The sequence below is a fragment of the Echiichthys vipera genome (assembly GCF_963691815.1).
Source record: "Echiichthys vipera genome assembly, chromosome: 11".
Classification (NCBI taxonomy): Eukaryota; Metazoa; Chordata; class Actinopteri; order Perciformes; family Trachinidae; genus Echiichthys; species Echiichthys vipera.
The window spans coordinates 2,702,937-2,730,409 of NC_139836.1; the positions used below are offsets into that span (position 1 = coordinate 2,702,937).

The 27,473-nt window shown below is 46.6% G+C and overlaps 1 protein-coding gene across 1 annotated transcript in view; it reads right to left on the reverse strand.

Moving 5' to 3' along the window:
* LOC310953478 (protein kinase C epsilon type-like) overlaps positions 1 to 27,473 on the reverse strand; it is a 73,152-nt gene that overhangs the window by 12,478 nt on the left and 33,201 nt on the right. The window contains 8 exon segments of the mRNA XM_083922525.1: positions 4,334 to 4,491; positions 20,662 to 20,835; positions 20,913 to 21,178; positions 21,268 to 21,364; positions 22,365 to 22,507; positions 22,764 to 22,896; positions 24,402 to 24,490; positions 24,941 to 24,975. Coding sequence (XP_083778651.1) covers positions 4,334 to 4,491; positions 20,662 to 20,835; positions 20,913 to 21,178; positions 21,268 to 21,364; positions 22,365 to 22,507; positions 22,764 to 22,896; positions 24,402 to 24,490; positions 24,941 to 24,975 — 1,095 coding nt within the window.

Sequence of the window (27,473 nt, forward strand, 5' to 3'; positions counted from 1 at the left end):
TGCAGCATGGTGTTCATTTAGTCAATGACGGTCCATTTAGAGTCAAACTGACCAGAAAGCAGGGGATGCTTAAGGGCGGGGCTACACGGCCACCTGTCAGTCATGATAGAGGTTTATTAATGTGTATCCACGGCAACTGTGGACATTCAAACAGATCAAGTGAACCTGTTTTTGGGTGTTGTCTGTGTTAAAGTCTCAGGACGTTGACCCGCCCACAACGTGTTTTCACTTCATCGCAATTCACTGGAACATTATGCTTTTGTTCAGCGTTCAGTTGAAGAAGTTTGAGCAGTGGCCGAACCAATCAGCGTTGGTTTTGATGTGACGAAACAAGAAGAAACTGTTGAGTGTAAACAACATGGAGGCTTCCACGGATGAGATGAGCAGCTATGGAGCAAGCCGCTCACCAACTCTTTTGTTTAAAGATTATTTTCTTGGTAGTTTTTCAAGAAAGACAGGAAATTGGATGAGAGAGAGAGGGGGAGACATGCGGCAAAGGGCCGAAGGTCGGAGTCCAACCCGCGGCCGCTGCTTCGAGGACTTTGAGCCTCTTTACGTGCGGCGGCTGCTCCAACCATTCAGCCAACTTTCGCCCAGCTAACTCTTTGTTCTCTGGATCCTTCTGTTGAATATGGACTGAGCTCCTGAAATTGTGCCTTTTATCTCTAAATTCACGTTAAACACAAAGGGAACTCTTTTGTTCTGAGCTTTGCCTCAACGCTGTTAGCACGTCATACGCTTTGTGATCTGATCGGTTGGTTCGGCCCGTATGTTGATTCGGCCCGTATGATGGTTTATCCAATCAGCACCACCAGTACTTATGCCCCTTCCCAAAAGATCTCCAAACCAGAGTTCCCAGATGGATCTGCTGAACAAATCTGGGGGAGTCGGGTTAACACACTGCTCCTTTAAAGCCAAAATAATTATTGCAAAACACTGGAGTTTAGTTTCTTTCCACCAGCTGGATTAAAGAGGATAAAGCGTTCTCAGTGTGACAGTCTGTGCTGTTTGTTTTGAGTCAGCGGATTCGATCATATTTCATGGTGTCTGAAAGCCAAAACGAAACATACCTGTCAATATTCTGATCAGCGATCTGATAACGCCACTCGCAGCTGTTGCGTAAGAACAGTACCAGTTTCTGTCCGGGCCTTTCTTTTTTGTTTGTTCACATGTTCTCCTGTGCAGCGTTTGCACCGTGTGAGGAACCTGAAGCACCCGTGGGAACCCCACTGTCACAGGAGCGAGGACGAATATGCAGCGTGCCAGAGGAACGTACCGTCTTCCTCTGTCACATTCAGCTGACCTTTGATTTCTGAACACACAACAATACAGTATTCATGTCCCATTACTGCCCGGTCTGTTGTCTCATTCTGGGGACACTGTGTCTGTGTTTATGCCAGCATTTTGTACATGCATGACTTTGCATAAACACACAGGTACACGGACAATGAAGAGCCAACACGCTCATACCGCAGAGGCTCGAACACCTGCCGTGTTTTTTTAATGATGTTTTTGGCACGTTTGCCTTTACTTGACAGCACAAGACAGGAAAGGGGGGCGTGAGAGAGGGGAAGACATGACGCAGCAGAGGGCCGCGGATCAGAGTCGAACCGGGGCCGCTGCAGCAAGGACTCAGCCTCCGTTCACCGGGCACAAGCTATCAGTCTGTTCAGTCTGACGTAACACCCTTTCAAAATAAGATTTCCGGGTCCAAACGCTCCGTTGAAACAAAACAGACAACAACGGCCGAACATGTGAACAATTACAATCACCTCTTCGGTCAGTTAGACGTCTTTTTCATCCATAAGAAAGAAGTAAAATGACGATTGCAATGTTTATTTAAAACTCAGGGCTTGGACCCGGAAATTCTTTTGGAAGGGCGTTACGTCACGTCTTAACAGCCGGAGACAGTCTGAGATTGGCGGCGCTCCACATGGGCCGTCAAATCCAGTACATATATGGTTATGGAGTTATGAACTTATCTACTGGGACAGAAGATTCTTTCCGTTATCGTTTGGTAAATACATCTTGATGGTGGGAGGTCAAAACAGGTGAACAGGAAACACGATAACAAACAGAATCACACCAACAGTCACACACACACACACACACACACACACACACACACACACACACATCGCATGACGAGAGAATCTAAACACCAAATCTAACCCTCAGATTTGTGAGGAGAAAACACCGGAAAGAAGAGCTCGCCGAGTTATTCCTGGGAGCAAACAGCCTGGACCTGCACCGAGCCTGCGTTCGTCACAATGGTGTTATGATTCGAGCGGCGTGCTGCTTTTGTGGGACCAGCTGTGTGTTTGCTATTGGTTGACAATGATATTATGACTGAGGAGTCCGCACAGACAGATAATAGATGAACACGCAGCACTACCGGGGTCGACGAGTTTGAGTTTCATAACTAAAGAAAAGATTTCATCTGCCAGGAACACAGTTGTTTTTCAGTAACGCGAGAGCTCTCCGCGGACGCCTGACATCACTGCAGCTCATCAGCTTTCCCTCAAAACTCTGTTTTTCTTGCCTTTCTGTCCCCTTAAATACAAAATATCTGCTTTTTGACTTTTTAGGGGCATTCTTTCTCCTTCAGCCACACCTAGGGCTGAATGGATTGATCCATTTTGCCAAAACCGCGGTTACATAACGCTGAAAATCAGCAAACTGTAGAAGATACAATATCTTTGGTGCCCTGAATCCTGCATTGATGTCTCTGTATTTTCAATAGAAAGTCGGCGGACATGTTTGATTTTCCTTCCACAGCGTCTTATAAGAAACTCACTGATTATCTCATCTCATCTCATCTTCAGCCTCTTATCCGGGGTCGGGTCTCGGGGGCAGCAGCTCCAGCAGGGGACCCCAAACTTCCCTTTCCCGGGCCACATTAACCAGTTCTAACTGAGGGATCCTGAGGCGTTCCCAGGCCAGTGTGGAGATCTAATCTCTCCACCTGGTCCTGGGTCTTCCCGGAGGCCTCCTCCCAGCTGGACGTGCCTGGAACACCTCCCTAGGGAGGCGCCGAGGGTTCATCCTTACCAGATGATCCTGAACCACCTCAACTGGCTCCTTTCAACGCAAAGGAGCAGCGGCTCTACTCCGAGTTCCTCACGGATGCTGAACTTCTCCCCCTCTCTCTAAGGGAGACTCCCGCCCCCCTCCTGAGGAAACTCATTTCACACGCTTGTACCCGCGACCTGGTTCTTTCGGTCCTGACCCAGGGTCTTTTTTGGCAATTATATACATCAAATAAACCACAACTATTAACAGAGAAATCCAGGAGAGTCGCTAACAGGCGTATGTGGCTAACAGTGATTAGCTTGGGTCAGTGCGGTGAAGGCCGCACTGACCCAAGAGTCCCTACACACAAAACAAAGCATCAATGGGCTCCTTCCTTTAGGATTGACTTTGGTAATCCACTGTAATGGACTTTACTATGAGAGGAGCTGGTACAGGGGCCAGTAGGTAAGTCTTTAAAACACTCTTTTGATAAACTCTTCACTAACTATGTTGTTGCTTCTGACTCTTCCCTTGCTGCTGCAGAGGTTAGCTTAGATGCTGCAAGAGCATCAGTGTTTATCAGAAGTGGAGAGTTTGTCTTCAACGAGACTGAAGGACTTTCTCAATGGAAATCACGTTTTCTCTCATGCTCGTGGAGCGGAGCCAAAATACATAACGCCAACTCTATTATGTAGTTATTCATATTATTATCATATGGTTTCCTTGCCTCGTACTTGTCCGAAGCACTGACCAGGACACAAAAGGACACGTTTGAAAACCACAAGAAGGAAAAGAGAGAGTCGATTGTTTCTGGTTCAAACATCCACAAGAGCCGTGAGAGCTTCTTATTCAAGATGTACAGAACATTTACTGTTGTGGATAAAAGATTACTCAGCTGGAAGTTTTAGGCCAAATAAACAGCACATTCAGACGCCGCGGTATTTCAAAGACTAGAGAGATGAGTTCAAGTCCTGAAAAAGTGCACTTCGGTTATACGTTTACAATAATCTCTTCATTAATGCTGGGACTTTCACTCAATGTTTATTATCTTTTTTTCTTCCTCCAGGACGTCTCTCATGTGCCCTGTAATGGAGACGCACGTCTCAGTTGGAAGCACCCAAATCAAATAAGCACAATGTTCCTACTTCATGGTGAATCAAACCATTCAAAGGTGCAGAGTTAAAACTGCTGCGTCAGCTCAAATGTGCAGCAGAATATTTTCTTTAACGTGGAAAAATCCCAATCACGTTAATACAAAAATAATCCTCAGAGGCCTGAATGCATGTGTGCTGTATGGTGACCTGTTTGTTGTCATGGTTACCTGTAGATGACTCCGTGCCGGTGCAGGAACATCAGCGCGGACGTGACCTCAGCGGCGTAGAAACGAGATCTCGCCTCGTCGAACTTCCTCGACCGCTGAATCTGAAAAAACATCAGGTCGCCCCCGTTTACGTACTCCATCACGAAGAACAACCGGTCCTGGAGAGAGAGAGAGAGAGAGAGAGAGAGAGGAGAGAGAGAGAGAGAGAGAGAGAGAGAGAGAGAGAGAGAGAGAGAGAGAGAGAGAGAGAGGGAGGGAGAGAGAGAGAGAGAGAAACGCACATTAAACGTGGGTACGAATGTGAACAAAAGACGGTCAATCCACGTTACTGTAAAACAAGTTTCAAGCTACGAACTGGAGAGGCAACTGTGGGCCAGGCCTCTACATCTTCAACCTGTCGGGGTCACGGGGGGCTGGAGACGATCCCAGCTGACATCGATAAACATAATATCATATAGGTGAATAGATAGAACATCATATTTCGTAAGATATCGAACGAGTTGTTTGCGACTGTGCATCGATTTTCGTAATAATGATAGACATTTAGGGGACCTTCGAAGTCATGTAAAGGTGTCACGACAATCCATCCAATAGTATGTGAGACATTTATCAGGAAACTATAAACCTCATGGTGGCACTAGAAGAACAATTAAGGGGGCACCGAAGTCGGTAGAGTCATTGTCTGAGGATCATAAATATCTGTGCAAAATTTCAGCCAATCCATCCAGTGAACCAAAGTGTCCAACGGAGCGACACTGCCGTCCCTAGAGACATTCATTCATTCATTCATAATTCATCTTCAGCCTCTTGTCCCTGTCGGGGTTGTGGGGGGGCTGGAGCCGATCCCAGCTGACATCGGGCGTGAGGCGGGGTCCACCCTGGACAGGACGCCAGTCTATCACAGGACACATAGAGACGAACAGAGACAGACAACCATTCACACCTACGGGTGATTTAGAGTCATCAATGAACCGAACACCTGCACGTCTTTGGACTGTGGGAGGAAACCGGAGAACCCGGAGAAAACCCACGCAGACACGGGGAGAACATGCAGACTCCACACAGAAGGGCCCCAGCTGGGATTCAAACCAGGAACCCTCTCGCTGTGAGGCAACAATGCTAACCACCACAACACCATGCTGCCCCAAGGAAAATATAACTCACTACGCTGCGGGACGTGACTGGAACACCAAACACTGTGAACACTGGTCCTCCAGGTGAAAGTCTTGTCTTTTGTGCATGTCTTTGGCATTAACAGACTTTTTATTGTTCATTTCATTTTAGGAATGAGTCCTGACCCCAAGTGAAGGAGTTCAAGTACCTCGGGATCATGTTCACGAGTGAGGGGACGATGGAGCGTGAGTTTGGCCGGAGAATCGGAGCAGCGGGGGCGGAGCTGCAGTCGCTCTACCGCACCGTTGTGACGAAACTGAGCTGAGGAAGGCAAAGCTCTGGATCCACCGGTCAGTCCTGGTTCCTACCCTCACTTGTGGTCATGAAAGCTGGGTCAGGACCCAAAGAACAAGGTCGCGGGTACAAGAGGCCGAATGTGTTTCCTCAGGAGGGGGGCTGGAGTCTCCCTTAGAGAGAGGGGGAGAAGTTCAGCATCCGTGAGGAACTCGGAGTAGAGCCGCTGCTCCTTTGCGTTGAAAGGAGCCAGTTGAGGTGGTTCAGGATCATCTGGTAAGGATGAACCCTGGGCGCCTCCCTAGGGAGGTGTTCCAGGCACGTCCAGCTGGGAGGAGGCCTCGGGGAAGACCCAGGACCAGGTGGAGAGATTAGATCTCCACACTGGCCTGGGAACGCCTCAGGATCCCCCAGTTAGAGCTGGTTAATGTGGCCCGGGAAAGGGAAGTTTGGGGTCCCCTGCTGGAGCTGCTGCCCCCGCGACCCGACCCCGGATAAGAGGTTGAAGATGAGATGAGATGAGATGATGTTGTTTTTATTGTTTTAACAGATGTTTTCCCCATTTCAAAGCTTTGTGACCTCTCTAATGTTTTTACTTAAAGGTGAAAAAGTGTGTTCACCTGTTTTTTAAAACATTTCCTTCATTCACTGACTTTGTAAGATTTTCATTTTCACCAGTGACAGAAGAATTATTTTGTGTTTGTGTTTAAATAACCAGGAAATGAGACGCTACGTATCAAAGGGGCGGCTCCTTCGATACATTCAAAGACCCTCGGTGTAGAAACACACATACAGTACATCGTATGTGGCCAACGTTTATTGTTCCCACTTCCTGTGACTGACTGACACACACACACACACACACACACACACACACACACACACACACACACACACACACACACACACACACACACACACACACACACACACACACACACACACACACACACACACACACACACACACACACACACACACACACACACACACACACACACACACACACTCTATACCGCGCCCTCTGTGCTCTATTCTCTTGGTACTGAAAACGGGCTCCGGGGGAAAATGGCCCCCTTCCTGAATTCCAGCTCCCTTTCTTCATATAGGAAATGAGAGAGAGTGTGTGTGTGTGTGTGTGTGTGTGTGTGTGTGTGTGTGTGTGTGTGTGTGTGTGTGTGTGTGTGTGTGTGTGTGTGTGTGTTGTGATATAAACAGCTCCCTATATAAGAAAGCAGACTCCGTCCCTCGGAGCTGTTGTACGTTCATCTCCCTTCTCTTGTGTCCGTTCTCGTCATCCTCGCTAAACCTTTGAGGACACGCTGCCGAGGCGTCAACAGGTGCCGTGTGAGACGCCAAACAGCACGCCGTAAACTCCTCATCCACTATAAAATCACATTTACTGTGTTGTTTTCCATTTCCAAACGTCTTTGAAGGTTTCTCTCTTCAGTGACGAGGCTGAGGGCTTAAAGACGGCTCGTAAACCAGGAACAGCATCAAGGTTAGGTGATGACTTTAAGCTTTGTGTTGTTGTTTATTGTATTTTTATGGGTTTTTATTCCCCTTTTGTTAAAGAAATCATTGTACAAAAGAACAGTTTCACGTCATTCAGTGCTTCATCACACTAACGACCTTCAATGTCACCTTCTTTCACGTGAAAAATATGTTAAATACTTCATACTACTCACTTTAACTGTATATGGATGCACTCATGGAGGGATTACGGCCCATAAAATGTGGCTGTAAAAAACAAAACAACCACAAAGAGACAAAAAAATGACTGAAAATAGATTCAAAACAACCACAAAGAGACACAAATAATGACAAAGACACACAAAATGATTAAAAATAGATGTAAAATGACCACAGAGAAACAAAACCACTACAAAAAGATGTAAAAATGACTAAAAGTAGATGCAAAACAAACGCGCAAACATACAAAACAACTAAAAATGCGCCTAAAATGAGCACAGAGAGAAAGAAAAAGATTTGAGCCTTAAACGTTCGGCGCGCATTCGCTCCAAAGTTCAAACGAGGCTCGATGTTCTGAGTCACAGAGTTTTGGGGAATTCTGCGACTGTGACACGAGAAACGACCCGGAGCAGCGGGGACGGGGAAATATTCCTGTAACCCCGGACTCTCTTCCTGCTGAGAGCAGGCAGAGGTGACTCACGGAGAGCAGACGCCACGGGCACTAAACCGTGGACGGTTTCCTGAACCATGGTTATACGGAGATAGGCAATTTAGTGAAGATGCTAAAAACAAGCAAAATCAAACTTATGAGCAATAAAAAGAAAAAGAAACAACAAGTAAACAACTCAAATAAGTGAAGTGGTAAAAAGAAGCTTCCTGGTTTTAAATGAATTAAAAACAAGGTCAGATTATTATGAATCATAACGGTCACATGACTGAATCATTGTGAACTTTATTATGTTTTATTATTCCTCATTAGTTTCCAGTTTTCTCTCTTTTGCTTTTACTTTCGATGTATTTTTACTCGGTGTGTGTTTTGTTTTATTTGTTACCTAACACTGAGAGGAGCTTCTGCCTTTATCTTTTTGTGTATACGGCATATTTCATGCTGGTAATGCTCATTAAATATATAAATATACAGAAAAACTACATAAAAAGCTGCACACACACAAACATACATAGACACAGATTAACAAAGCAAGATAAACGATGGAGCGCCATTAAAGGAATGAATGAAGTAAAAAGATGACATCACATAAAAGCAAGTCGATGAAAACGAGTCAAGATGAGATTTTGATATCCTGATTATTAATGAACACATTAATTATCGGACTCTGGAAGGAAAATCAAACCAACTGGAGATCAATCCAGTTATGAAATGGTCTTTTTCAGCACTTACACATCAAACAAGCCGACAAGACAGGTTTTTTTGTGTATAAACTATTAACGGAGAAATCCTGGAGAGTCGCTAACCGTCAGACGTGGCTAACACTTAGCTTGTTGCAGTACAATGAAGGCATTCAAAGGTCTTTTTTAACCACTAATGCTGCTGAAAATAGCAGCAAACCTCTGCAGCAGCATGAGAAGAGTCCCTACACACAAAACAAAGCACCAATGGGCTCCTTCCTTTGGGATTGACTTTGGTAATCCACTGTAATGGACTTTACTATGAGAGGAGCTGGTACAGGGGCCAGTAGGTAAGTCTTTAAAACACTCTTTTAATAAACTCTGGCTTCACTAACTACGTCTCCTGCTTTCAATACATGGAATACACGTGAAATAAACACATGACTGCACATTACTTTTCATTGTTATATGTACGAAAAATGCACGAGAACAGCCTGCACAATGACTCTCTCACACACCTACCACTCTTGCGCACACACACACACACACACACACGTTACGTGACTCGTGGGATCAGTTCTCACAGGACAACAACGCAGGGATCAGGACGCCAAAGATAGTGTCCATTATTCTTACAGTTATGAAACCGTTGTTACAAAACCAAAATCGGTTGATTGCTGACATCAATATTCATTCATTCATTCATTCATCCTCAGCCTCTTTACCCTGTCGGGGTCACGGGGGGGCTGGAGCCGATCCCCAGCTGACTACGAGCGTGAGGCGGGGTCCACCCTGGACAGGACGCCAGTCTATCACAGGACACATAGAGACGAACAGAGACAATACGATCATTTTAAAAGAGTGTGTCAAATTAAAATCTGCGCTCCTCACCGCAGGAAACTCATGCGGATCGTGTTTGCGGGGGGTGACGCGGGGCCAGATGTCACTTCAGGTTTGCTTGCTGTTATCCTTCTTTCATAAACTGTAACAACACTTCTAATTGATCCGTTTGGCCTGAGTTCAGCGGAGTTAATTCAGCTGCTGCCCCACAGCAGCTGGAGGCCTCTGCGGCTCATCTGACTCCATTCACACTCCATGTATTTAAAGCCTGTTTCCTCTCCAGTATCAGTTTAAAGGGGCCTCAGGATCAGGTCTTATATAAGTGGCCTCAGATCCACCTCAGCCCCCCCCCCCCCCCGTCTCCCCCTCTGTGCTCCTCCTGTAAGCGACTTTAAACAGGATGTTGAAATAGTTTGTTTAAATGTACCCAGAGTCCCGGCTGGTCCCACCCAATCAAACATGAATAAACATTTCCTGAGTATCATTACAAATGTACAGATACTGGCTCCCCCACTGCTCACACACACACACACACACACACACACACACACACACACACACACACACACACACACACACACACACACACACACACACACACACACACACACACACACACACACACACACACACACACACACACACACACACACACACACACACACACACACACACACACACACACACACACACACACACACACACACACACACACACGGCAATCAGGCTCAATTGAAAGCATTTCCACACACACACACTATGTCCTATAGGTACCCAGATGACCCCAAATGCGGGCATTAACGTGTGTGTGTGTGTGTGTGTGTGTGTGTGTGTGTGTGTACTCTCTATACCACCCTGCTGGTATGTGGAACAAGTCTCGACTTATGTCTTACGTAACCCCAAATCCACAAAGAATAAAACAACACAAACGCAGCACACACTTCGTCTCCTGCATCAGTTCCTTACTGAAGAAAACAAAAGTAAAAATGCAACAATGGAATAAAAAAAACCTTGAGTGCAGTAACGCAAAAGTAAAAGAGCGCATGTTCTATGAAAAAAGAAGAATGTAGGTTTTGTGTTTGTAGCAGACGCAGTCTTTTCTGATGCATGTGAAACACGCCGTCACGGCGTAAGAACGACCTTTAAATGAACAAACGTTCATCATAATGTCATCCCGTGACCACGTTAAACGTTCATGATGATGTCGTCCCGTTCATTAATATTAATTAATAAAAGTAACTCAATTGTGCCAGAAATTAAATAACAAAAAAAAAAATCAGACCGTGTTTTTTCATTAACTTTTACGGAATAAACACACAAAACATCCATCATTCATCTTCAACCGCTCGTCCCTGTCGGGGTGGTGGCTTGAGCATCATGTAAACAGCAACTCTCCAGCTCAATTATAATTTACCTTAGAGTCAAAAAGGGAGGGAGGAAAAAGAGAAAGATAAAATGAAGGACTGACAATAAGGAAATTAAGACGAGGAACATTAGAAAAGATGAGTCAGGGAAGCCTTTATTGCCCCTTTAGGGGAACTCGCTCCGCACAAAGAGCATAACAAAGATAAAGGAGCACACATGATGAACGTAAAGACGTGGACAGTACGAGGAGAGAAAGTAATAAGGAAAGAAACACAGAAAGAAGAATGAAAGGAAGAAGGGGAATGGGAGGGTGGGTGAGACGTAAAGGCACGTGTGACTCCAATAAAGGTTAAATAAAGAGTCATTAAAGCCGATCGTCAGGACGAAGCAAACATCTGTATTTCAGACTCCGTCTCCTGAACTCCCTTCGTGAAGCAATCATCTTTCAAACAAGTGAACTTTTGTCCGTGTACAAAAACAAAAACAGTGTTTTCCTCGGAACATTACGAGCCATTAGCGTTTTGGCTGCTGGTCATTAGCGCACGGAGCCGTCCCAGCAAAGATGCACTCGGTGATTTCCCTCCACAGACGCTGGAGTTTGTTTTCTCTCATGCTCGTTTCAGGTTTTATCGCACAGCTTTTGTGAGAAATAACCAGAGATTGTCCTAACTCTTTATTTATCTATGATGTAAATCCCTGTATGTTGATTAACACAACATTTAAGCTGTGAATGAGTGCTGGGGGGGGTTGTGGATAGGAGTCACGTGGGTTGCAAATGGTGACGTTTGGTGGTCGTAAAACACTGATAACATCCACTGGGGTCATAAACATTGGGTGGTGTGTTTTGGTTACTTTGATGTCCGTGTGGTTGTAAGGTGCTTTTGATGTAACTGTATAAATGTGGAAGTGACTAAGGGCGCGCTCACACCATCCTCCCGGACAGAGACCCGGACTTTAGGGTACTTGTCCCCCCTCCCTCTCCCCCCCGCGCCCCAGCCCCGTTTGTACTCACACTACCTGGGCCTCGGCCAATACTTCTTGCTGTCCACACGCCTTCAAGCCGTAACACGTCACACGCATCACACCAACATGAACCTTTCACCACCATTGTTGTTGTTGTTAAATGTCCGCGCATGGTCCGTCCTTCTATTTACATGTCCGAACAGGCGGACATAACGCTACTGCCGTAGGGCTCGTGCTCGTGCGCGTACACGTGCGCACGCTCGTGCTCGTTCATGTGCAAACGGCTCCGCTAAAGCCCACCTCTTTCAAGCGGGCCGTGGCGGCCCAGCTGGCCCCAGTTGAGCGCGGAGCGGGTGCGCTCACACTACTTAAAGGTACTAGACTTTAGCTGAAAAAACGGTTTTGGCCGCGGCCAAAAGGATAGTGTGAGCACGCTCTTAGAGACATGCATGGATGGTTTGAGACCCGGCTGTTGGTAGGACGTCTCTCCTGGATGCGTTCAGTATTTAGTAAAGACATGATTTGAGCAACACTGAGGACTCGAGAGAATTTCTTTCACACTTTCCCTGTTTCAAAAACTGCTGCAATAACCGTCCAGATGCATGAATCTCTCTTTGAACTGCTCATGCATGCACTGTGTTTCATGGACTTTGCCTTTAAGAGGATTTTCTCTGTGCTTTTTCTCTTTCCCACTCATGATGGAAGCAGGAAATGGTTGTAATTGGAGGACAGAGTGTATTGTGCGTGTGGCCCTGGAACCAGATCAAGAATTTGTGACACAACATGAAGCTTGTGTGTTAATACGGCTCTCTATGAATCTCTACGGCTCGATGCGGCCGGCTGCTCTCAGTTACAGTCACGGAGCGCGCATCTATTGAACATATGAGGAGCTCTTTTCCAAAACGCTATAAATCCATTTTAATAGTTTTCAGGAAAATGACATTTATTACCCAGACCCACACATTTGGTTCATATTCAATGTATTTTGTCAAAATGGTTTATTGGCTCATTCATGTTGATAATAAATCCAATGTTTCATTCATTCATCTTCAACCGCTTATCCCGGGGTTGGGGTCGCTGGAGCCGATCCCGGCTGACATTGGGCGTGAGGCGGGGTCCACCCTGGACAGCTGGACATCCCAGCTGGGATGCAAACCTGTAACCTTCTCGCTGTGAGGCGACAGTGCTAAACACCATTTATTTAGTAAAATTCATCATCAGATCGTGCGGTGACGGCTTCTCGGCTTGACAGAAACCGGTCACAGCAGCCTTGTGTTCGCATCCCACTGTGGATATTAACCCAACACCTGAGAGACAAAACTTCTTTTGTTGTGGTTTCTTGTGGTGGTGTCGGTCCAGTCGGCGTTTTCTACCCCCAGGCGTACGTCTCACTGGCTCATCCAGGCCATCAAAAGAGTTACAGTAGTTTGAAGCACTCATTTTGTAGACGGACGAAACAAACAACACTCTCGCTTCAGAGCGCTGCCATGTTGGATCGCATAGAACGCTCTCTGAATTCTGATTGGTCGAGAGGACGTATCGCATTTAGGCTAAAGATAGATTTGGCGCTGGTCGCGGTTTGGAAAGGAACTGCATCTTGAGACCATTTTAAACAAGGAAATATAGAGATTTGGCAGAAACACTGATGAAGCAGTGAAAAGGTTCTGTACACAGCAAAGTGGGTGGGGGGGTGTTATATACCTAATTAAACTTATATTACAGGTTGAATATGGAGAATGGGCAGAACAGCTCCATCTAGTGTCTGTAAAGCACGTTTGCACGTGTACGAGTGTGCGCACATGTACAAGCACGAGGCCTACGGCAGTTCTGAGGTCATTTCCTGTGCGCCTGTTGGGACGTAGAAAAAAGAAGGAGGGACCATGCGCGGACATTTCAAACAATGGCGGTGAAAGGTTCACGTTGGTGTGATGCGGAGGTGGAGTGTTTACTGCAGATTTGGTCGATGAAAAGATTCAAAAACAGTCGACAAGACGCACAAAAACTCTGAGGTCTACGGAAAGATCTGGAAACAAAGCCACGCATCGCCATGACGTCATCAATGCGTGTGACGTGTTACGGCGTGATGACGTATAGGCAGCAAGAAGCATTCTCCGAGGCCCAGGTAGTGTGAGTACAAACGGGCCTGGAGGGGGGGACAAGTACCCTAAAGCCCGGGGCACGGTGCGGAGGCACAGTGTGAGTGCGCTCTTAGTGTTTAGTCTTTTCTGAAGGTGACGACTTTACTTTAATCTGAACTTTCAAGAACAATCAGATAACTGGACTTTTGTCCCTGGACACCAGCAGCAGGTCGCTCCTCCACCTCTGCTCTCAGTCATCGGCCTGGTCCGTATGAACCCACTGACTCTGAGCGTCGCTGTGCGTTCCTGCCTCTCTCTATCTGTCCTTCTATCTTCTGTCAGTCCATCCGTCTCCCTGTGTCCTGAACACAGGAGAACAAAGGTTCATTAATGTATCTGGCTTGTTTCTGCTGCCTCTGATGTTCACCAATTACAGCTCATTAAAAACCACTCTCTCTCCGTCCTGTTCTTTACTTCACTCGCTCTTTTTTTATCCGTCATCCATTCACTTTGTTCGCAAAGGCTGTTTCTCATCAGACATATTCACAGTGTGCAGCGTGATATAAGCATCTTTTCTCTCTCTCTCCGTTTCCTCGTTCACTTCTTCCCTTTGCCTTCACTTCCCCCGCTCTGCCTCAGAGTCCTGAGCCCGACGCTACTGTTGTATAATGTTATTTACATTTCTTGGTGGTAATTAGGCCGATAGGGGAACGACTGCGATCCCACAGTTGATTAAGAAGAACAGGAGGGAGGGAGGGAGGGAGGGGAAGAACAAGGAGGGAGGGAGGGAGGAGGGGAAGAACAAGGAGGGAGGGAGGGAGGAGGGGAACAAGGAGGAGGGGAGGGAGGGAGGGAGGAGGGGAAGAACAAGGAGGGAGGGAGTAGGTGGGACATAGGTCACATAAAGTACATCAACATTGTGTATGTATAGATGTGAACTGAATGTAAACATCAAGTATCTGAGGGCGCACTCACACTGTCCATCCGTACCGTGCTCAAACAGGTTTTACGGGTAAAGCCTAGTTCGTTTGACCAGTGTGAGTGCAACCGCGCTGCGGCCGGATTGACGACCACGAGGTGGGCTTTTGTAAAGTATCTTTGCACGTGTACGAGCACGGGCGTGCACACGTGTACGAGCACGAGGCCTACTGCGGTTCTGACGTCATTTCCTGTGCGCCTGTTGGGACGTAGAAAAAAGAAGGAGGAACCATGCGCGGACATTTCAAACAATGGCGGCGAAAGGTTCACGTTGGTGTGATGCGGAGGTGGAGTGTTTACTGCAGATTTGGTCGATGAAAAGATTCAAAAACAGTCGACAAGACGCACAAAAACTCCGAGGTCTACGGAAAGATCTGGAAACAAAGCCACGCATCGCCATGACGTCATCAATGCGTGTGACGTGTTACGGCGTGATGACGTATAGGCAGCAAGAAGCATTCTCCGAGGCCCAGGTAGTGTGAGCACAAACGGGCCTGGAGGGGGGACAAGGACCCTAAAGCAACGGGGCACGGGACGGAGGAACAGTGGGAGTGCGCCCTCAGTAAACCAGTGATGGAGGTAAATAATTACTCTGCATGGGGAAAAGGTGCACCTATAATGACAGCTGCCATTCAATCGTGTGCACACTGGAAGGAGACGCCACCGCAACAATGGCGGCTCGTTCACTTCTGGTACTTTGCCGGATTCGTCTCTGTGTCTCTCTCATCGGTTGTTTTTCACTGTTTTTCTTGAGGTAAAATCCTCTTTAGGGGAATTTCAATATGGCCCAGGCCTAATGTACGCCCGGTTTAAGGGCCGCCCCCGAAATCAGCTGTTCCCGACCAAATCACGAACTTGTTGCATGATCGGGTGTAATCTGCTCATTCCTCCTCAGCGGCCTGAGTCGCTGTGGATCAGTGTGGCGACAGGCCCAGTGGAACCACCGTTATGTAAGAGTCTGGCACCGCTGTGAGGCTCTGTGAGGAGAGATTATACTCTGCGTACATACACAACGCTTACGTGGGTTTGTTTGTCGTAAACAACATGGAGTCCACAGCGGTACGTGTGTGTGTGTGTGTGTGTGTGGGGGCGAGGAGGGCGGGGTCACACAGCATATGGAATACACATCGTGTCCCTGATAAGGATCAGAGCTGTTGCATAAGAGCCACAATCCCTTTGTTTTGTCCAACACACTCCCAATCACCCCTGACTGCCAGACTCTGTGTGTGTGTGTGTGTGTGTGTGTGTGTGTGTGTGTGTGTGTGTGTGTGTGTGTCTTGATGCACCAGACAGCGTGTCTAATTTCCCTAATGAAGGCAAAGAAACAATAAAAGTATCATCTGAGATCTCTCTCTCTCTCTCTCTCTCTCTCTCTCCTCTCTCTCTCTCTCTCTCTTTCTCTCTCTCTCTCTCTCTCTCCTCTCCTCTCTCTCCTCTCTCTTTCTCACTCTCTTCCACTCTCTCTCTCTCTCTCTCCTCTCTCTCTCTCTCTCTCTCTCTCTCCTCCTCTCTCTCTCTCTCTCCTCTCTCTCTCTCTCTCTCTCTCTCTCTCTCTCTCCCCCTCTCTCTCCCCCTCTCTCCCCTCCTCTCCCTCCCTCTCTCCCTCCCTCTCCCTCTCTCTCCCACTCCCCTCCCTGGGAGGAAAATAACAGGAATAAATAGATTGAACGGGAGACGCCGTCATTAGTCTTTCCACAACAATCTGAGCAAATAAACAGAAGCAGCAGCTCGGTGCGTCTGCACTCGGCTGCTCCTCCCTGTCACCGTTGATTCTGGCTCGCTTACATCATCATGTGATACATTATCAACACACTGGCACCAAATATCAATACTTTTAACAAAGAGAGGATTATGTAAATGTTTGTCAGTCATTTACTTTTTTGTTTTCTATCAATTATATCCATGTAATTTTTCACTGACATGATGGCACACGTGGACAAGTTGCAGTGTGTGTGTGTGTGTGTGTGTGTGTGTGTGTGTGTGTGTGTTAAAGAAGTGCTAAGAGTTTATTTACTTTGTTTCATCCACTATTATTTTAGGAGCATTTCTTCCCTTTCAGCTACACATGGGACTGTCTTACCTGACTCCTCCAGATGGATTGATGATCCTGGTTTCTGATTGGATAAACCATCTGTCTGTCACCAACATACGGGCCAAACCAACCAATCAGATGACTGAAGCGTGTGACATACTAACAGCGTGGAGGCAATTAAGACGCAGACGCTTTAATAAAGACTTCACTAGGAGACGGCAGCACGTCATCGACAGGTTTACAGTTTGTCCCAGAACATCACGAGGTGTTGGGACACAGGAGCCTCATTACGGCTCGTCCTATCTTGACTTAAGCCGTTTCAGAAGAAGCTCCTAAACTCATGACTACCTTATCTCAGACCTCCTATCATATCTTCACTTAATAAATCCTAATTAAATGGATCTGAAATTATTTTCCAGGACCTTTTTCTACAATAAACCATCTGTCCATCACCAACATACGGGCCAAACCAACCAATCAGATGACTGAAGCGTGTGACGTGCTAACAGCGTGGAGGCAAAGCTCAGAAAGGAAACAGCATGTGGGTAAAGGAGATTTTCCCTTTGTGTTTAACGTGAATTTACGGATCAAAGGCCCAATTTCAGGAGCCCGGTTCATATTCAACAGAAGGATCCAGAGAACAAAGAGTTAGTGAGCGGCTTGCTCCATAGCTGCTCATCTCATCCGTGGAAGCCTCCATGTTGTTTACACTCAACAGTCTCTTCTGTTTCACTTCAATCCACCAAAGAAACCAACGCTGATTGGTTCAAACTGGAGAAACTTCTCCAAATTTTCTCTGTCGCTCGTTACCAGACTGATCTGAGAGTAAAATACACGAGGCTAAAAGTCATTGCACCTTGCTAATAATGCTAATGTTTCCTAGCTAGTGTTAGCTGGTAATTAACGGGGAAATGGCAAAAGAAAAATTCAGCCGGCTCTGTGTCACTACAGCAAACAGAGCTCCAGGCTAACCCGCCAGCATAGAAAAAAAACAAAAACCCAAGATGGCGACGGCCAAAATGCAGTTTCCCGTTCCTTCAAAACAGCAGTTTTCCACAAACCATGGGTGACGTCACGTATATGTATGTGAGTTCATATGAGAAAACAACTACAATTCTCAATTTCAATAGAAAGTAGGCTGACATGTTTGATTTTCCTTCCCCAGTGTCTTAAAAGAAACTCACTGATTACTAATCGTGAAAACTGGGAAACTTTGATGTTGTGAATCTGAAAGCTAGCATAATAGGTCCCCTCCAACGTACTCATGGATTTCAGCTGAACTCTGTGACACCACGAGGAGCTGAACGTCCCCCTCCACTCAAAGAAAGTGCTTTGTTTCTGTTTTTGTCCTCTAAAATGTGTGACACTGACGACAGTGAGTGTGTCTCTTACTCGGTGTTGTCACATTCCTCTCCTGAAGGAGCAGATGTCTGAGCACTTCTCTGAAATCTCACATGCAAACGTATCCGACAGCTTTAGTCGGTACGGCACTGATCCATAAACCAATCAGCTGACTGATCTGTGAAACACTATTGGACGAGGGAAGGACTTGGACACAACAGCGTCAAAAAAACCTGAACCTCCATCTCAGAGAGAAGGTGAGCCACTGACAGCTACAAGCTAACAAGCTAACAAACAACAGAAACTAAGAAAAAATGCTAACTACACTTTTACCATTCTGATACGTCTGCTAGTCGACCATTTTAGTGACAGACTCCTCATCTGAGTGTGACGCCGGCTTCAGGACGCTAACAACTACAACTTAGCTGCAGAGCGCTAACATTAGCTCCACGGGCGGATGCAGAAAATCATAATCAGGGGGAAACTGTAAATATGATTAAAGCTCCTTTTTTTAACGTTCTATGTGGGAAATCCGTGTTTAAGTTGTACCCCACAAATTTAACATAACATTACTAAAACACATTCACCTCTCTACGTCCGGTCCGTCCCCTAAATGTTCCCCTCCTAAATCTACACACACACCGATGTTCCTATTACACTTCTGCCTTTATTACAAGCCCGACTCAAGTTGGAAGTTCCCGATTTCCGATTACAAGTGAACGCAGCATAACCGTTAACCAGTGACGAGTTTGCGGCAGACCAACCGCAGCGTCACTAACACGGCAGCGTATTTACATTTAGCCCGGGAACATCTCCACAGACACGCAGATGTGAATAGGCTTTCATTAGTGGGTCACAACACCATTGTTTTAACTCACTCTTTAGTAGATAGTCACTTAAAAGACAATTAAATAGATAAAAATCTTACGGAGTAAAACTTTAAAAACATATGAATCATAGCAGAGTTGTTTGTAAATACTTTAAAACACGTCTGGAGTGAGACTTTAAGTGATCTTAATGCATTTCTCTCTCTACTTAACTTTAAACTACAGTGTTGCATCCAGTATTCTTGCTGAAAGTGAACATTAGGTACACCTGTAGGGCGTCTCCAGTGCAGGCCTGTGATTGGTCGAGGTCTGTGTTGGTAACAGTTACCATGTGCGGCCTCCTCCGCACCGTCAGGCTCAAGCTGCAGTGAAAGAACCCGCTCCTTCAGCGAGCCGTCAGACTGGAACAAAGTACACGTGCGGTGTACCAACACACACACACATGAATAGAGCCTATGTATGTTCCTCGACAGGAACACTTATGCAACACGCTGTAGACAAAACACACAGCGGTGCAGAGGAGCTTGTTGGCGTTCGTCGGCGTCCCACCCACAGGCGCCCTTTGTGTGTCCGTCCGTCATCGACCACTTACTGGACGGACGGACAAATGAGCAGAGAAGTGGAGACGATGAGGGCGCAGCAGGGTGTAAAAGTAGACAGGAGTTTGCATGTTGTCCCCGTGTCTGCGTGGGTTTTCTCCGGGTTCTCCGGTTTCCTCCCACAGTCCAAAGACGTGCAGGTGTTCGGTTCATTGATGACTCTAAATCACCCGTAGGTGTGAATGGTTGTCTGTCTCTGTTCGTCTCTATGTGTCCTGTGATAGACTGCCGTCCTGTCCAGGGTGGACCCCGCCTCACGCCCGATGTCAACTCCAGCCCCCCCGTGACCCCGACAGGGACAAGCGGTTGAAGATGGATGGATGATGTTTATGACAGATTTATGATGAGAAAGACTAATGAATCTCCAGGTTTCAGCTTTCACATGATAAGTCTCTCTTCTGTTAAAGTGTTTCACAGGAAAGAAAGCATCTTGAAAAAGTCAGAAAAACAAACGTTTGTGTAACAGAACTCATCACATTCATCATGGGACCCAAAGCATCACAACAGCTGGAGGCTACAGATCCAAATGTGGTCAGATGGCGCCCTCTGGAGGTGTGAAGCATGTCTGCATGTGCATGTGTGTGTGTGTCTTCGTGTGTCTCGTGTGTGTGTGTGTGTGCATGTGTGCGTGTGCGTGTGTGTCTCCATGTGTGTGTTGGTGTGCGTGTGTGCGTGTATGTGTGTGCGTGAGTGTTTGTGCATGTGTGTGTGTGTGTGTTTGTGCATGTGTGTGTGCTTGTGTGTGTGTGTGTATGTGTGTATGTGTGTGTGTGAGCATGTGCGTGCCTGTCTGTGTGTGCGCGTGTGTGTGTGTGTGTGCATGCGTGTGTGTGCATCTTTCTGTGTGTACGTGTGCGTGTGTGCATGCATGTGTGTGTGTGCGTGCGTGTGCGTGTGTTTGTGTGTGTGTGCGCGCGTGCATGCCTGCGTGTGTGTGCATGTGTGTGTGTGTGTGTGTGTGTGTGTGTGTGCTTGAGTGTGTGCGCCTGCGTGTGTGTGTGTGTGCGTGTGTGTGTGTGTGTGTGTGCGTGCGCCTGCGTGTGTGTGTGCGTGTGTGTGTGTGTGTGTGTGTTCCTACTTTAGTCTGGAAGCAGCAGAAGAGCTGTGTGAGGTACGGGTGTTTTCGGGCCAGGGCCAGGATCCGTTTCTCGGTCAGAGTGCAGTCCACGTCGTCGTCCTGCAGGATCACGTCTTTCTTCAGCACTTTGACGGCGTAAACCTCGTCGCTGCCTTTCAGCTCCGCCAGCATCACCTGCTCACGTGACACACCGCGAGATGAGACACGGACAGACGAAGGAAAGTAACACAAAAGCACGAACTGACGCTCACCTTTCCGAAGCTTCCTTTCCCCAGAACTTTGATGAACACAAAGTCGTGCAGGTTCATCCGCTTGACTTCGGGAGCTACGTGACCTTTGACCTCTCCGTTCTCCCGCTGGCCTTCACCCTCCACTTTGCCTCCTCCGCTTCCACCTCCACGACTGTCCCCCGTCACCGTAGCGACAGATAACTGGGCGGAGACGGGGTGTGTTTTGTGCTCGTCTCCGCGGCGATCAAACGACAGCGCCTTGCGGAGGTTCTCCAGCTCCTTCACGTCTGGACGGGAACAACGGAACAAAGATGAGTTCTAGAGCCTTTGGTTTTAACACGTGTGTTCAGGAGGTCACCATGAGGACTTCTCCTACCTTGGTCACATGGTGAGGTGGGCGCGGACATGGAGCGGTCCTCTTCTGCCTTGGGCGTCCCCGATGACGGCTGCTGGGGGTCCTGACCCTGAGGAAGCTGTGTAAAGACGACATCCTCATCACCAAGGTTACCAACTCTGTGAAATGTTCTTATTCCCCTGATCTCTGCTCTGCTTTTGCGGAGTCTTCCACAGCCAGCTGACTTTATCTGGACCGGTTTGACCTGGTTTTAAACTTCTGTCCCCTGTTCACACCTGCAGCAGGACGCGTCTCCACGTGCACCTTGAGCACTTGCTCATGATCGTGTATCACGCTCTACAGCATGGGTGTCGGGTGAACGGGCGGACGAAACAAAAAACTCTCCCGCTTCAGAGCGCCGCCATGTTGGATTGCATAGAACGCTCACTGAATTCTGATTGGTCGACAGTTTTCATCAGTTTATAGTAATTTTTTCACTTTTTTGTGGTGTTTTTAGTCTGTTTTTAGTATTTTGTCACATTTTTGTGGTGTTTTTCATCTGTTTTTAGTCGTTTTTTCACTTTTTGTGGTATTTTGCATCTGTTTTTAGTAATTTTGTCACATTTTTGTGGTGTTTTTCATTTGTTTTTAGTCGTTTTTTTCACTTTCACTCAGTCTGAACATGTTGAACGAACGGACAAAACAAAAAACTCTCCCGCTTCAGAGCGCCGCCATGTTGGATCGCATAAAACACTCACTGAATTCTGATTGGTCGAGAGGACGTATCGCGTTTAGGCTAAAAATAGATTTGGCGCTGGTCGCGGTTTGGAAAGGAACTGCATCTTGAGACCATTTAAAACAAGGACATATAGCGATTTGGCAGAAACACTGATGAAGCAGTGAAAAGGTTCTGTATATCTCACCGTACTGCCCGGAGCTAATCGGTGTTAGCCACGTCTGGCTGTTAGCGACTCTTCTTGATTTCTCCATTAACAGTTGTTACACAAAAAAAACTGTCTTGAAGTCTTATTTGATGTCTGTAACTGCTAAAAAAAGACCCTGGGATGAGTTTACGGCAGAATTACACTTTAAGAAAAGCATCTGAACCGGTTCTAAAGCGTGCGGACGAGGTAACTGACCTTTTTCCGTCTGTGGGCGCTGTTGGAGATCTTGTCCGGTGTGACTCCGAGGTCAGAGAGGACTTTGGCGATTCCTCTGGCGTCCACGCCACAGTTAGGAGCTACGTTACTCTCACAGCGCCGGTGCACGTTCACTTTACACACTGACACACACACACACACACACACACACACACACACACACACACACACACACACACACACACACACACACACACACACACACACACACACACACACACACACACACACACACACACACACACACACACACACACACACACACACACACACACACACACACACACACACACACACACACACACACACAGACGGACAGCAGAGTGAGCATGTACACATCCAGAGCAGACACCAGAAAGTGTTTACAGACCTGCGTACCTTTACACTGGAGTCCCTGTCGCAGCAGGCCCCAGAGCAGGGAGCCACAGTGGTCGCAGAAGGTGAGGACTTTAAAGTTGTGGATGCTGAACTTGTGCGGCACGTTGACGCTGAACCTCTGAGAACCCACCGGCTGGAAGAGGAACAAAGGACAGTGAGACACACCTGCGGGAGGCTGCACGTCTGAGTGTGCGGTGTGAGTGTTAATCCTCTCAGCATTTGTTTTATTTAGTCCTGTGACACGTGTCCCCGTATGGTTTTATCATATTCAGTCCATTTGTCCTATTTTTATAGAAGTCTGGGCATTTTAGACCTTTGGTGTCACAATGGTCTGGTGGTCAGCAATGTCGCCTCACAACAAGAGGGTTCCTGGTTTGAATCCCGGGCTGGGGCCCTTCTGTGCGGAGTTTGCATGTTGTCCCCGTGTCTGCATGGGTTTTCTCCGGGTTCTCCGGTTTCCTCCCACAGTCCAAAGACGTGCAGGTGTTCGGTTCATTGATGACTCTAAATCACCCGTAGGTGTGAATGGTTGTCTGTCTCTGTTCGTCTCTATGTGTCCTGTGATAGACTGGCGTCCTGTCCAGGGTGGACCCCGCCTCACGCCCGATGTCAGCTGGGATCGGCTCCAGCCCCCCCACGACCCCAACAGGGACAAGAGGCTGAAGATGAATGAATGAATGGTATTCAAAGTAACAGTGACTATTAAATATATTTATATGTATTTAATAAAAACTGACATTAGAGTCTTTTTCAGTCTTCAGATTTCAACATTTCAGTCTAGTTTTGTCATTTCAGTCAAACTCTGGTCTCGTCTGATGGTGTCAATTCAACATGGAACCCATTCTGTTTACTCTGTGAATCAACACGATTCATCAGCTGTCTTTAACAGTTTTAAAACAATGAGAGGCGCAGGCACCTTTTGGTTTGTACATTTCATGAGAAACCTTCCTTTAACTAAAAGCAGTTAGGATCATTAAAATGAAAATAATATTGTACATAAACCACCTGCGATCTGAGGTCAGAGGTGGAGTGTGAACGAAACTCCCACTTTGGTCATTCATGATCTTTGGAAGATGAGAAATGACGGGAACGGAAACAAAAGTCCTCCTCTGGTGGTGAACACGTTTCATATCATCTGACCTGTGGATCTGATTATATTCAAAAAGACACTCTCCCAGGGGTGAGGACGTAAGAGCAAGAAGCATTCACGCCCAAGCCTCGATCATTTCACGCAGTGTGAGTACAAACGGGCCTGGGCCGCAGGGGGAGATGGAGAGGGGCAGTCACCCTGACGCACGGGGCACGGAACCAGTGAGAGTGCGCCCTGAGACGACCAAAGAGCACCACAGGAGGTCTTTTCTACCTGTGGCCATCATCTCTTTAACTCCTCCCCCTTCTGCAGGAGGGAGTGAGCGGACACTCAACGTCTCTTACTGTTGTTGTTATTTTACTGAGGACTGCTTATCTGCACTCTGCTCAACTCATTTGTTTGTGTTTTTTGTGACTATTGTTGTTGTGTATTGTGTTGTATGTAATGTGTATATCTGGGAGCAGTCTTGTGCAGGGGTCCATAAAGTAGCCTCTCATCTTATCTGACTGAGGTGAAGTGTTGGAGGTGCCGCTGCAGCAGATCAGTACCTCCTCCACCGTGTCCTCCTGCTTCTTCATCCCTGCACACTTGGTGATGATGAGCTCATGGCAGCGCTTATGGACCACACAGGTGCACACTGCAGGAGACACACACGCGCACGCACACACACACACACACGCACACACAGAAACGCACAAACACACATTTAGACGGGGATTTTAAGACACAAAAGGAGAAAAAAGTCAAAATCTCCAACAAACTTCCCCAGTTATTTACTGACAACTTCTCTGAAATGTTGTTTAAATATGCAAATGAGGAATTATGTGACGCTAACTTCTGGAGAATTCATCTACAAAGACAGTCAGAGTGAAGTAAAATAAATGTTTCCTTTCCACCGGTCCAAAAAAAAGACGTGCTAAAGAAACAAAAAAGGGCCCAAAGTCTAAAAACTGACCAGTGTAAAAGGATCAATTTCCTTCCTTTCATCTATTCTATGGTGTTCCCCTTAAGTGCCTCCAGTTGATGATGTTAAAACCCTTCAGACTGAGACAAATGGGACCAGAGGAAAGTAAAGAGAGCATCGTACCTTGACACTGGTAGCCCTGCTTCCCTAAGACGCCCCTGAAGGTCAGAGAGAGACAGAACGTGTTAGAAGAGAAAAGTGTTAGAAGATAAAAGAAGATCTGAGAACAGACACACATGTGCTTTGTTTATATTAAAAGATGATTAATGGCAGATCCAAAACCTGAGGTTCGATCATTTGCTCTTCTGATTTAATGTTCTTCACTCTTATTCTAATGTACAACTTACCACCACTTACCACTTACGCACTATGAGGCGCTCAAAAGCCGACAGTGCTCCTTATAACCCGGTGCTCCTTATATATGGACCAATATTGAGCCACAACAGGTCTCCAACTACGGTGAGCAGCCGCCGACTCTATTTTCCCCGTAGAAGAAGTAACGCGCAGTGCATGTTGAGATATACGACTGCGTGAAGCGTGTCGTTTCATTTCCATGTGTGTGTTTGTGTAAAGAGCCCAAAATGGCTCCTGTTAAGAGACACGCTTACGACACAGAGTTTACACTCAAGGCCATTAGTCACGCAGGAGAACACGGGAATAGAGCAGCAGCCAGAGAGTTGAACATGAACCAATCAATGGTGCTGAAGTGGAGGAAGCAACAAGACGACCTGCGCCAAGTAAAGAAGACTAAACAGAGTTCAGAGGGAACAGAGCGAGACGGCTGCAGCTGGAGGACAAACTCCAACAGTGGGTTGTTGAACAGAGAGCAGCAAGTAGAAGAGTCCGTACGATCACTATTCCACTGAAGGCAACAGCGCTAGCACGCCAACTTAGCATCAATGAGTTTAGAGGCGGTCCTTAACGTAACCCCAGCATCCACTGTAGCGTCTGTTCTATGCGCCTTATAATGTGGTGCTCCTTATAGTGCGGAGAATACAGTATTGTTTCCCACTGTATTTTGCACTGGTCCCTGTAAAAACACCACTCTGTTGCTCTGTTTGTTGCTGTTTTCCTGCTCGTTCACCTCAGACAGCCCGAGCAGCGGCCGACTCCACCAACAAACAAAGTTTTCTTGTGACTCTCGTTACAAATCAAACGTTCTCTCAGAGCGGAGCAGCCGAGGCCACATGGTTTCCATGTGAGCGAGACGCTAACGCGGTTTGTTGGGATGGAAACAAACACAGCTGGCTTTGTTTATTACTCCACACTTCAACAGCATCCACTGTGCGTGTGTGTGTGTGTGTGTGTTAGTGTGTGCCTGTGTGTGTGTGTGTGTGTGCGTGTGTGTGTGTGTGTGTGTGCGTGTTTGTGTGTGTGCATGTAAACAACACAGCAGGTTCATGGGAGAAATCAGGAAGGACATCAAGAGGACGGGTTCACATGCTGATTCTTTGATTATAGATGTTTCTGTTGTTATTACGACTTTTTAAATAGGAAAGGAGGATTTTCCTGCAGAAATAGGTGTTTAACACTTAAACCTCATTATTTAACATTCAGATTTTAGTTGAACCTCTCTGTGTCACCACTCTGACACTGCTATAGGTCACATAACACGCTTCAACCTCTCACTCATCTCACTCCTGCTCATTTTAGCGGCCTTAAGTGGCTGAAAGTAGAGAACAGGGTAAATGATATACAACTGTGTCTGGTGCATAAAATTATAAATAATGAGGTACCTAAATATCTATATCATTATTTTTCTAGAATACTGAACACACACAGCTGCTCCACAAGGAGAAGTGCTACTGATTTGGTGGTGTTTAGATTTAAAAGTTGCTCTTTTTTATATTCAGCAGCAGTTTTATGAATGGGTTACCGACCGATGTGAAGACAACGGGTTCTCCAGTGAGCTTCAAACATGGCTGAGTATCAGACATCAGTCATAAGATGGTGGTGTTTAATGGTATCTTTTTAACTTATGTATGTGTATATGTGTGTACAATTATATTTGGCCCACAAGATCATATCAAGGTTCTGTGAGAGCTGGCCCGCGAGTATAAAGCACATCCACGTCTACTTTTCTGTTAGCAAACATGAGCATCCATGCTACCAGTCTCTGCAGACAAGCTGAATCCACCCCTCCCCAAAAACGACCCAAAGAAAGTCTTGTCTTGTCTGCAGAGAAAACATAAGAAACACCACGACAAGAACAAGGACCTGTACTGAAAAGGTTCAACATTATATATCTGGAGAGAAGGAACACATGCACATCTGCAGTCTGCACTCAGATATTGAGTTTTGTCCGCAACTTTGTACCAGTTTTTAAATTTGGCCCACTGTGAATTTGAATTTGACACCACTGTTGTATGTGTTTGATTGAATTGTGTTGTCTTATTTCCTTCCTACACTATCATTTGCATTTGACACACACACGTACTCTCACACGCACACTCTCACACACACACACTTACAAATGTATACACTACGAAGGGACAACAATGGAAATAAGCCTGTGGGCTTTTTTGTGTTTTCCTTTTGTCCTGATGCACTTTTGTATTCCTACCCTTGTGCACATGACAATAAAGAATTTCAATCAGTCAATCAATCCGGACATGGATTGACGCAGTTATGCAGCAACAAAGAACATTACACCATC